General features: G+C 37.1%; 2 protein-coding genes across 8 annotated transcripts in view; both read right to left on the bottom strand.

The window, feature by feature from the left end:
* The window catches only part of LOC144305065 (olfactory receptor 5K1), a 29,116-nt gene extending 23,925 nt beyond the window's left edge, over positions 1-5,191 (bottom strand). For 2 of the 7 annotated variants that reach the window (XM_077883755.1, XM_077883759.1), the window contains exon 1: positions 170-290. The gene's annotated coding sequence lies outside the window, so the exon portion shown is untranslated. Of the gene's footprint in view, positions 1-169; positions 291-3,407; positions 3,571-3,857; positions 3,947-5,059 lie in introns of those variants that run through there. The other 5 variants (XM_077883758.1, XM_077883756.1, XM_077883760.1 and 2 more) reach the window with 5 other exon arrangements.
* A 3,115-nt stretch (positions 5,192-8,306) lies between these two features.
* LOC144305067 (olfactory receptor 5K3-like) lies at positions 8,307-9,236 on the bottom strand. The gene has a single exon (XM_077883763.1). The coding sequence runs from the start codon at positions 9,234-9,236 to the stop codon at positions 8,307-8,309; it is 930 nt and encodes a 309-aa protein (XP_077739889.1).
* Between the last annotated feature and the right edge of the window lie 2,417 nt (positions 9,237-11,653).

Genomic DNA, 11,653 nt, shown 5'->3' on the forward strand with positions numbered 1-11,653 from the left:
GCTGTGCTAGCAGTACCCCAGCAGGGTTGGGTCCCTGAGAGGCTCTGGTGGTGGCAGAGGCCGCGGGCTGCACAGCCAGGAGGACTAGCTGGGGTCCCCAGGGCCCGGGGCTCCCCTGGAGGCTGATGGGTGCCCACCCCAACTACGACGAAGAGGAGGGAGAGAGCACCTGCTACAGCTGCGAGCCCTTTGGAGCTCCGGAACCTGCTGGAAGCCAGCGCCCCGCACCTTCTGGCCCCTACCTGAGCCTCCTGCAGATGCAGCTGAGGGCGCTGGGCTGAGACCTACTGTGAGGTCAAGCGTGGCAACCTGGGGCTGCCTGACATGGACAGCCACGTGCTGGTGGGCACCAACCTGAGTCTATTGCTGCTCCACTCTATGTCCCTGTGCGCATCGGTGGCCATGAGAGGCTTGGTGTTTGGGCTCTGTGCCCACATTAAGCTGTGAAACCTGCAGTGTATGGGCAGAGTTCACCCGAAACCACCAGCAAGTCCATATCTCTGCTACTCCGCCGTAGGGCCCCTGACCCCAAGGTCAGAGATTGCTGCCCACCTCACATCTCCTCATGAGCTGGGACCTGGAGCTGTGGCCACTTTGTTTTAGGCCATTGCAATCTGGGTAGGCTCATGGTGCTGGCATCCCTCCCACTGCCCACAGGTTTTTTTGCACCAGGTGGATGATGTTTCTGGCTGTGGGCATGCCTTCTAAAAAAGAAAAAAAAAAAAAAAAGAGAGAAAAAAGAAAAAAGAAAAGAAAGGAAAGAGGAAAGGAAAAAGAAAAGGAAGAAAAGAAAGGAAAAGAAGGTTCTGGAAATTGTGGTAAGGGCATGCAGCAAATGAAACATGCATTCAAGAAAGTATATTGAAATTTGCCAAGAACAATGAGAATCTAAGGCATTTGAATCATAATATACTCTCTACCTTGCCAGCTCAGTGTGACTAAAAGTCCACTCTATTCAGGTGCAGCCAAGAACACAAAACTCCCTCCTCACCTCCCCCCCCCCCACCTGCTAGCAGTTGAGGGCCACACCTACAGCTTTTCTCACCTCCTTCCATTTGTGTATTGTGGAAGTTAAATTCTAGGTGAGTGTGATCAAGAGTTTGGGGGATCCTTTTTTCTCTCCAGTCAGCAATCATATAAAGTAGAAGCTCTACTTTCGGCATGGCACAACAAGGATACCAAGACGTGATCGCATTTGTAAGGCAGTTGTGGGCTGGAATGGGCAAGCTGAGATTCCTGGCTCCTTGTTGTACCTACCCAGTGGCCCACTCCTAAAGCAGGGGTATCATACGGACAGAAGTTGGCACTATCACTGGTCCCATGTCCAAGAGTTAAGTCTTAGAGATCTTACCCAAAAGGGAAGAAGGGCCTTAAGAACAGAGACCTCCAAGGTGTCTCTAAAAAAAGTGACTATTGGCAAAAGAAGATTAGTAGGAGATTGGTGGAACTATTGGTGAAACATCCAACTGGTTTGCCTAGAAAATGCAGGATGGGAGAAAGCAGGGAGGAGCTTGCCTCAAGTTAGAAAGAGCATCAAACATTGTCCTCAAAAACCATGCTTCAGAGGGGCCCAAATTTAATTGCTTATGAAAGTGGAAAAACTCATTGCCCAAGGCATTAAAATAAGAGAGAGAGAGAGAGAGGAGAGAGAGAGAGAGAGCTCATGCAGCTGGAGATGATCAAAGAAAGAGAGAAGAGGACCTCTGATAAAACCATGGTCATTCCAAGTGACTAGTGCATGCTGTATCCTCTGGAGAGCAACATCAGAAGCCTTACACTACAGGAAAGGGATATATGTGTATATATGTGAACACACACATATACACACAAATATACACACAAAATATCTACCCAGTCACTAAACAAACAAGGATCTAATAAGACCCAGGCATGAATGAGTATCCAGAGTTCTAAAATATATTATCTTAAATGTCCAATTCTCAACAATAACAAAAAAGTCATGAAGTAGGCAAAAAGTGTGACCCATACACCAAAAAATTAGCAGATAAGACAAACTGTAAGAGCGATCATGTATTGAATTTAACAAAAATAACTTATAAATAATCATGATAAATGTGTTCACAGAACTAAAGGAAACCAGGATTAAATAAGAAAGGTATGAATGCCATGTTATGTGAAATAGAGACTATCAATAAAGAGAAGGTATAAAGAAACATTTAAATGGAAATTCTGTAACTGAAAAGTACAACAGAAATAAAAAATTCACTCCAGACGCTCGACTGTAGATTTACACTGACAGAAGGAAGATCAGTGAATTTGAAGTTATATCAACAGAGAGTATGCAAGCCAAAGGATAAAGGAAAAAAGAAAGAATGAGGAGAAATGCAGAGTCTCAGAGAAATAAAGCCAGCACTAAGTGCACCAGCATGGGCATACGGGAGTACCAGGACAACACATTTCTGAAGAAAGACTTGTATAAAAAAGATCCAAGTTGTTTGTTGACAAAAATTGAGCAAAAAGCACACAAGCTATCCAATAAAAATTGGGCAAAAGGTCTGAACAAGCATTTTACCAAAGAAGAAATACAGATGGCAAATAAGCATTTGAAAGCTGTTCCACATTATTTGCCATAAGGAATTGCAAATTAAAACAATAATGACATACAGAAAAGACTGGCTCAAATTTTAAAAAAAAAGAACAAATACCAGTTGCTGGCAAGAATACGGGATGACAGGAGCACACGCACATGCCCTCACTCTGCCAGCTGTCAGGGCCTAGGAGCAATGACATAGCAGAAGCAATTACATACCTATGGCCCAGATCTTGGTTCTTAATACCATTTTCTAGTGAAAGAAATAGGTTTACTTGGAGAAAGAGCTGATTCAGTGACGAGAGCAGGAAATAAATATATAAGACGAGCCTGGAGCATCTTGTAATGTCAGAAAATTTAAAAAAGAAAAAAAAAAAAAGCTAAACAACAAACACACACAAACACATCCTGTCTACACAATACAATGATGAGTGTATGTCAGAGGGTCAGAGGAGCCGATGAACATGGCTCCCAGTGGCCAAAGCTAGAAGGATTTGAGCAGCAAAATTAATAAAGTAGTATTTAACTATGTCAAAGTATAAAATAAATATCTATGGTTCTATAGTGATGTAAATAGAGGATTGAATATATAAATAAATGAGGTGAAAAGACAAATTCCAACTTATATAGATACTTTGTCCCAGGGAGGTGGTCCATATCTTATCTCTCTGTAAGTGTGGGCTGTGGATAGTGACTTCCTTACAAAGAACACAGTAAGGGAAGGTGGAGAAAGAGCACTTCACATGGAGAAACCTGGCAAACACTGCCTTACTAGGTGGTCAAGGCCAATATGAGGGTTACAAGTTACGAGGATAGTATTTGCCACCTATAGGGTGTAATAAAAATGGCAATTTACCTTTGTGGTCTTCCTCCTAAAAAGCAATCACCCAAATCTAATCTAATCATGAGAAAAGCATCAGAAAAATTCCAGTTGAGGGACATTCTACAAAATGGCTGATTAGGACTCCTCAAAATTTACCAAGGACATCAAAAACAAGAAATGTCTGAGAAACCATCACAGATCCATGAGAGAAGCCTAGAGAGGTGATGACTAAATATTTAAATTTAAATTTATTAAAAAGTTTGAGGTAAGGTTCTTATTTCTCAGAAGGAAGCCAGAGAACACTAGGGGGAGGGGGACAATCACCAGTTTTCTGCTTCCAGTTACAATAACTGATTTAAATAATTGTCATTGGATGCTAAAACTGTTGATTAAAAATTATTAGGGAACAAGAAATTGACATGGTGCCAATGTATCCCCCTCCAGATTAGATTATTTAATAGCAAGGAAATAACTTATCTTTACCATAGAAAAAGTTGATGGTACCACCTTAATGAAGTAATCAGTGAATGGCGGCAGTTAAGACTGTTTGATACTGTAGGTCTCATGATGGGAGAAGGAAAACTGCACAGCTGTGATTGCTGAACTATTTAATTCAAATCTAATCATGACGAAACATAAGAAAAATATAGATGGTGGGATATTTTACATGATGTCTGACACAAATAATTAAAAATTTTAAATGTCATGAAAGAAAAAAGGCAAGAAGTTTCTTCTAAATTAGAGGAGATTAAAGCATGATAATAGCAAAGTGAATCCTAGCCTTTAATTAAATTCTTGATGAAAAATAAATTAGTGTCAAGGACAATTTGAGGAAAATTGGGAAATATCTCAATATGAACATCATATTAGATGATATTAAATTCCTTTAGGATGATAATTATATGAGGGGCTGCCTGGGTGGCTCAGTTGGTTAAGCATCTGCCTTCAGTTCAGGTCATGGACTTTGGGTCCTGGATCAAGCCCCACATGCCTCAGGCTCCCTCATGCCTCAATGGGGTACTTTCTTCTCCCTTTCCCCTCTACCCTTTCCTATTTACTCTCCACAGCTGCTTGTGCTTGTTTTCTCTCTCTCTCTCTCTCAAATAAATAAATAAAATCTTTACAAAATTGTATTATAATGTAGGAAATATCTTTGTTCTTTTGAGATATATGTCGAAGAATTTATGAGGAAATTGTCATTATCTCATCATATATATGAATATACACATATACATACATGGATCAAATATGTATATATACACATTTGCAGATGGATAACAGGGCCAATGTGCTGAAATGTTAATACTTAATAATCTTGGTTTAAAAAAGTCATGAGCATTCTCTCAACATTTTTGTGGATTTGAAAGTTGTCAAAATAAATGGAGGAAAATGTCATTGATTCATATTTTTCTTGACTCTGTCCTCTCTCTGCCCACTTTACAGCTTAGTTTCTTGAAAGTTTTCCTCTCTTGCTACTTTCATTTCTCTATGTTGCGTATCATATCATTTAGTGTGTAAGAACATGAATTTGATGCCTAGATTTGATCCCTGAGCTCCACCTTAATTATTCTATGGACAAGTTATGAAACCTCTTCGTCCTCCATTTTTTTTCAGTTGGGTAAGATATTAAAATATAGAAATAAAAGTAAAACCATATAATGATTGCTCTTCTCTGTTTAACTTACTTCACTCAGCATAATTCCCTCCAATTACATCCACGTCGAAGCAAATGGTGGGTATTCATCATTTCTAATGGCTGACAAAACATGAGAGACTCTTAACTCTAACTCTGGGAAATGAACAAGGGGTAGTGGAAGGGGAGGTGGGTGGGGGGTTGGGGTGACTGGGTGATGAGCACTGAGGGGGGCACTTGACGGGATGAGCACTGGGTGATATGCTATATGTTGGCAAATTGAACTCCAATAAAAAATATTAAAAAAAAGAAATAAAAGTTAAAAATGTAATGGATGTGTGAAGGATTAAATGGAATCCATTGCAATGTTATGTATAAGCTAAAAGGGTGTCTGAGAATTAATTTAAAATAAAGTATCAAATGAGAGATGAGGCGATAGACACAAATCAGTTAATATTTATTCAGTTGCAATAAAAGCATTTTTTCCACATAAGCTTAACAATAAGATCTATTGGATTCTAGAACCAAAAAGAATGGTTGATAACAGTGATGCTGGGTCTGTTTCTCTGTGATTCCCTCAGCTATGCCCTCCTTTGTGTGTTGACTTCATCCTCAAGCTCGATTCTCTTTTGATGGCAAAATGGAAGTAGACTGTGCCAGATTTCATGTCCATACAGCATGACTTTCAGAGGAAGAAAGTACCTTATTTGGTGGATCTCTTTTAAAATAAAGGAAATATATATCCCAGAAACTTCCATAAAAATCACTTCTTTAGTCTCATTAGCTCCAAATAAGTCACATACTCTTCCCTTAAAGGGGGCTTTAGGCTTCAGTGTTGCTAAGAGTGGGAAGAGGGTGGTGCAGAAATACATAACAAAATTTGTGGTATCCCTGGAAAAGGGAAAGGGATCCATGCATGTGAATCTAACAAGTAAAAGTGTCCTCTAATGCAGAGAGTGTATACAAAAGAACAACATTCATCTACCTCAGGCATCTGGATCCCTTTAGACTCTTAAGAAAATGTGTTTAGGGCCTTTAAGAGCTTTGTTTCCGTGGGTTATATCTAACAGTATGTACAGTTAGAAATTAAAACCAAGAAGTTAAAAATTATTTATAGACTTGTTCCAAAGTAAGAATAACAAATCTATCATACATTAAGTTAAATAATTATATCAAAATATATTAAAGGAAATGGTTAGCAAATGGTTCAATGTGTCAGGTCCCTTTTTAAGTATTAGTGATAGGAAATCAGTCATGACTAGGTTGGTACTCACAGGACGAATATAGCTTTCATTTTTTATCTAATAATTACAATTTAGTATTTTTTTCTTTAAAATGTTGCTTATATCTGTGCACTCCTCTCCTTTCATCCTCCAGTTTCAAACTCATCAACTAAGATATGAATTCTTGAAGTTAGCCTCATTGCTTCCAGCTTCATTCCAATCAATTGCCAGATTAGTTTTCTGAAAAATACAATCAGATTACCCAGTTCTAGGAAGAATTTGGTGTCTGATGTCTCTGAGATACATTCAGATTCCTTAGGGTGGCATTTAAGATACTCAGTAACCTGATGGGCTTTCCCTCTTATTTCCCATATTTGGCAACAGCTCGTAACAATAGTTGTGGCAGCTTTCTGACTCTGTCCATGGTTCCCCTCTTCACCCCTGTTCCCAGTGCCATACTTACTTCCATAGACATTGACTGTGGTCATACCCATTCCTTTTTTCCTCCAAACAAAATTTTTAAAAAATCATTTTTAAGACACATGTTACATCTGATGCTGCCTGAGGATTAAATACCCCAGGCTACAAGGATCTCCATTTTCTTTTTTCTTTTTTTTTAAGATTTTATTTATTTATTCATGAGACACACACACACACACACACACACACACACACACACAGGCATAGACACAGGCAGAGGCAGAAGCAGGGTCCATGCAGGGAGCCTGATGTGGAATCACACCCTGGGCTGAAGGCTGAAGGCGGTGCTAAACCACTGAGCCCCCTGGGCTGCCCCCCATTTTCTGAACTCTCAAGCAGTATTAATACAAATTCTAGTTCAATCTGAATGACCTGGGTGAAATTGAGCAAGCATCTCAATGTTTCAGTGTATGAGGATTTTACTGAGAAAAAGCATGAAAAATCATGTCTAACCAGTATAATCTATAGGAAGGGCCAGCTCTGTGCCTTACCAGATAACATGTTCTCAGTAATTTATTATTTTTCTTTTCTATTTGCAAAAAAAGTGAATAACAAATATTTTGTTTAGGTATTTAGAATTTTCCCTATTTTGTGCCTCATTTATGCTTTACAGCTTCTCTAGCATTTTGTTAATGGTGAGAATGGAGCAGTAATTTACATTTGAATCAGTACAGGTTGGTGAAATATCTAGTGACACACAAGATAAGTAATATCAGAGGAAAAAACCCATCATTTACTGTAATGTATTCAGGATTACACTCCATTTTTGCCAGTAAGACAAACTGTGTGAGATTATCTAAATCCATATGGATTTCAGTGTATATACTATTTCAACTACAGATTGATAAATCACCAATATAGACATACTCTATTTCACAGAATTTGAAAGTAAAATTGACTAACAGTCAAGATGAAAATAGTCTTTTTTATTATACATTTTTATTACTATTCTTTTCTTGTTTTAAATATTTTTTAATTGCTAAATGCATATAATAAATTTTCTACTTTTAAGGATGAAAGTATTCTTGATTTGAGCATAGACATTTTGTGTAAATTAATATTCAGATATATTCTCTTGAATCAACTCAAGAAAATAATCAAATATGTACAGTTTACCTGTGACAGATGGTCTTGATTAAGAAGGAATTAATTCTTGATAATTTTGAAGGTACCAGAATTTGTAGGATTATGGTTTGGGATTCAAGAAATTGATCAACAATATTAAATGGAAGTGAGGTTTATATATACTGACTTCTAGTACTACTTATTGTTGTATTTGTTGAAAATTGTAACTCATTACACTTTGAAACAATTAGTTAATAGTTTAGCTAATTTCATTGTGACACAATTTGTGAGCTCAAGAATAATGATTTAGTTCATTCTTGCTGGGAGCTAGAAGCTTAGATTTTGAAATAAATTGTACAGAATGTCTCCTTACTGAACTTCTTTATTTGACTCCTATACTATCATGCTTTAGTAATTTAATATTTTACATACGAAGTGGTCATTTTCTATTCTCAATACTCAGAATATTCAGAAAAACATTTTCTCAAACTTAAGTTAGTTTTCCATTGGGGATGATATTTCTTTTAAATGTTATAAAATTTTCTTTATATTTCTTCTCATGGCATTTATTACTTCCTTATTTCTTAGACTATAAATAAAAGGATTTAATAAAGGGATTACTAGAGTATAAAAAATAGCAACAGGTTTATCTTTATCCTCTTCTTTAACTGAATTTGGTCGAATATACACAAAGAGAAGAGAACCATAGAACATTGAGACAGAGAGAAAGTGAGATGCACAGGTAGATAAGGCTCTGCCTCTTCCCTCTTTGGATTTCATTCTGAAAATCATGAAAAGGATGCAGAGATAAGAGATTATGACTATGATAATAGAGAAGACTTGAACTGAACCAGAAAAGATAAATATCAACAATTCATTGATATAAGGGTCAACACAGGAGAGTTTGAATAATGGAAGAACATCACAAAAAAAGTGATTAATCTGATGAGACCTACAGAAAGTTAACCGAAAGAGAAACACTATATGAATCATGGAATGCAGGTTTCCTGCTATGTAGGCCCCTGCGGTCATCTGAAGGCAGAGCTTCTTCGACATCAGGGTGTGGTACTGCAGTGGGCTGCAGATGGCCACATAGCGGTCATAGGCCATTGCTGCCAGGAGAAAGCAGTCTGTAGTTTCAGCAAGGCACAGAAAATAAAACTGTGCCATGCATTCATAGAGGGAAATCATTCTGTCCTTCGAAAAGAAATTCTCTAACATCTTGGGGGTAATGGCACAGGCACAACAGGAATCCATTAGAGCCAGGTTGCCCAGAAAGATGTACATGGGTGTGTGAAGGCGACGCTCCATAAGGATCAATGCCACCAGGCCCAGATTCCCCACCATGGTCACCAGATAGATAGTGAGAAACACCACAAACAGAACGGTCTTCAACTTTGGGTGATCTGTAAATCCTATGAGAATAAATTCAGTTGTCAAGGAGTAATTATCCTCAGTCATATCCACGTTCTCTGTGGAGATAGGAATTCTGGAGATACAAGAGTCTAATTCAGGGTATGTATAGTTTTCTTTCCAAATTTTCTATCTACAACAAAGAGAGGAGTTCTTCAAACCTCTCTTTCTCTCTCTGGATGCAGTCACACAAACGTCTAGGGGATACTCATTCCCCTAAAATGTCAGCTTCATAACCTCGACTCTGGAAATCAGCATCACATGAATATTCTTGTATTTCCAAGAAGAATGCTTACTGTGGACAAGTTTTGTCATTATGAATTCCTGCATGAAGAGTGTACAGATCTAGGGTATCCATATTTGTTTCATTGTTGACATATAATTTTAGTATCAGTTTCTCTATTAAAGATCCTTAAAATGAATTTAAAATCAATTTTCATATATACATATTTTTTGAACTAAGTAAAAAGTTTTTCAGATGCTCTCCAGTGGAGTGAATGCTTGAAAATAGAATATGACAGTCAATTTAACTTTATGTATTAGGAATTGTATGAAGATCACTAAGGATTAAGAAGAAGAGGACCTTTATCTTTAAAGAAAATAACTTTGGATATCCAAGGAAATAAATATCTCTATATTATCATCTCTCTCATTCCTTTTTATGGTATTACATCCACTTTGATAAAAACTAACTTTATCCATGCCATCATTCCTGTCGATTTTTGCCCAGATTTCTAAATCCTTTTCTTCTTTATGTAACGCAGAGTTTACATATAATGCCACATCATGAAGTTTAACTAAATGCCCCAGACTACACTGATTTTCACTTTCTGCAGCCTCCAGAGTATCCCATATACCCACCACACTCTAAGGTTGCTTGTGTATAATCTACAAGGCTCTTTTTTCCATATATGATGCACAGTTTCTTTATTAGAATTGTAGACATTTGAGCATAGCTAGGCTTCTACTTCTTATACGGGTTGTTTCATGCTATAGAAAAGGAGCAGTAGGATTCCAGTCCTAGCTTCATTCCAAAGACCTGAGATGGGGAACTTGTCAGTGTACTACTGCTGATCCTCAGTGACCTCTTCGGTTTCTGCAAATTGAATCAGCTAATTTTGAAGAACAGCCTACAAAGGTAATTAGTCAAAATTTAGCATTGAATAGAAGTTATGAATCATTCTCTTATCTGAATTAACCCCTCTACTATTGTTTCCTAAGAAACTTATGTAAAATTATCTGAAGTATGTCACAGTAGTTTAAAAGTTGATAACAATACATTTGCCTGTATCTTTTAGTTTTGTAACACTTAGAAAAAGAGAAAAATCTTAAAACAATAGGATTTAGAACAAATTTTATTTCTCTCAAAGGCTATCTTCTATCTTTACTTAGTGATCTATTAGGATATATTGGCCAATGTGTCTAATTATATGAATTCTATGGTCAAAATAGGTTTACTTTTGCATAATCGAAACTGCAAAATAAAAGCACAGGCTGTACATTTTCAGTTTTTACAATATTAAACATAAGCCATTTGATAACAAGAGCAATGTTAGAAATAATTTTCAATGTACCGGCCTAAATTATTTCACAGAGCTAAGCTGTGTTCTTACCTGTATATTTTGAAAATTTACCTTATAATCAGAAAAAGTCAGCATGAATTGAGTTTAAATCTCATTTCCCATAGCCTTCGGGCATGAGAAGAGCTAGAAAGGTGGGAAGTTGAAATCTGAAAGCAATGAAAAAATGCTAAGTTATTCAGATAAATAAATAATTATGGATGCTAATAACAAATGCCAAAAAATTGTATACTTCCTTTATTAAATATAAATTTGGATATCCTTTACCTTATTGCTCTGAGAAGCATTTTATAACACATTGCTTTTTTGTTATGGTGTTAAATCTCGTAGAGTTTCAGAATATAAATTCTGATCTCAAAACATTTGGGATTAAAATAATTAAAATCTGGGAGTCTACTAATAGGTCAGTGTCAATAATTATGTTCCTTACAATGCAAAGTTAAATTTTCCAACAGATGCTTATGGGACTTCCCTGCAATGACATCAGTGTATTTCTATGGGGAGATTCAGTTCGCAAAACATATTAGCTATATGACATAAATTAAAGCTGAACTGTGAGACAATGAGGTTAAAGTAAATGATCCTCACTCAGGTCAGTAAGGTCACTTGATGATCATCTTGCCAATTCTTATGTAAATGACATCATTTTCACAATTCTGATCATTCCCAGTGTGTAAACTGTAAAATGAGCAGAAGAGAGTCTCAGGTTGGTTTGGACAGAGTGCTGGGGGGATTAATGGGATTTATGAAAGATGATTAACATCTGGTGAGGAGACTGATGTGTTGTAGGGTTAGCTAGGCTCATCAGCCCCGTCACTCTGAATTGGATTTGTTCCCATGTGTTGCAAAACCCTCATGGAAATTTTGCTGTTACAACTTAACCCC

The sequence above is a fragment of the Canis aureus genome, chromosome 35, assembly GCF_053574225.1.
Source record: "Canis aureus isolate CA01 chromosome 35, VMU_Caureus_v.1.0, whole genome shotgun sequence".
Lineage (NCBI taxonomy): Eukaryota > Metazoa > Chordata > Mammalia > Carnivora > Canidae > Canis > Canis aureus.

Bases quoted from the DNA above. Each gene is read 5' to 3' on its own strand.
- LOC144305067 (XM_077883763.1), bottom strand. From the start codon at position 9,236: ATGACTGAGGATAATTACTCCTTGACAACTGAATTTATTCTCATAGGA.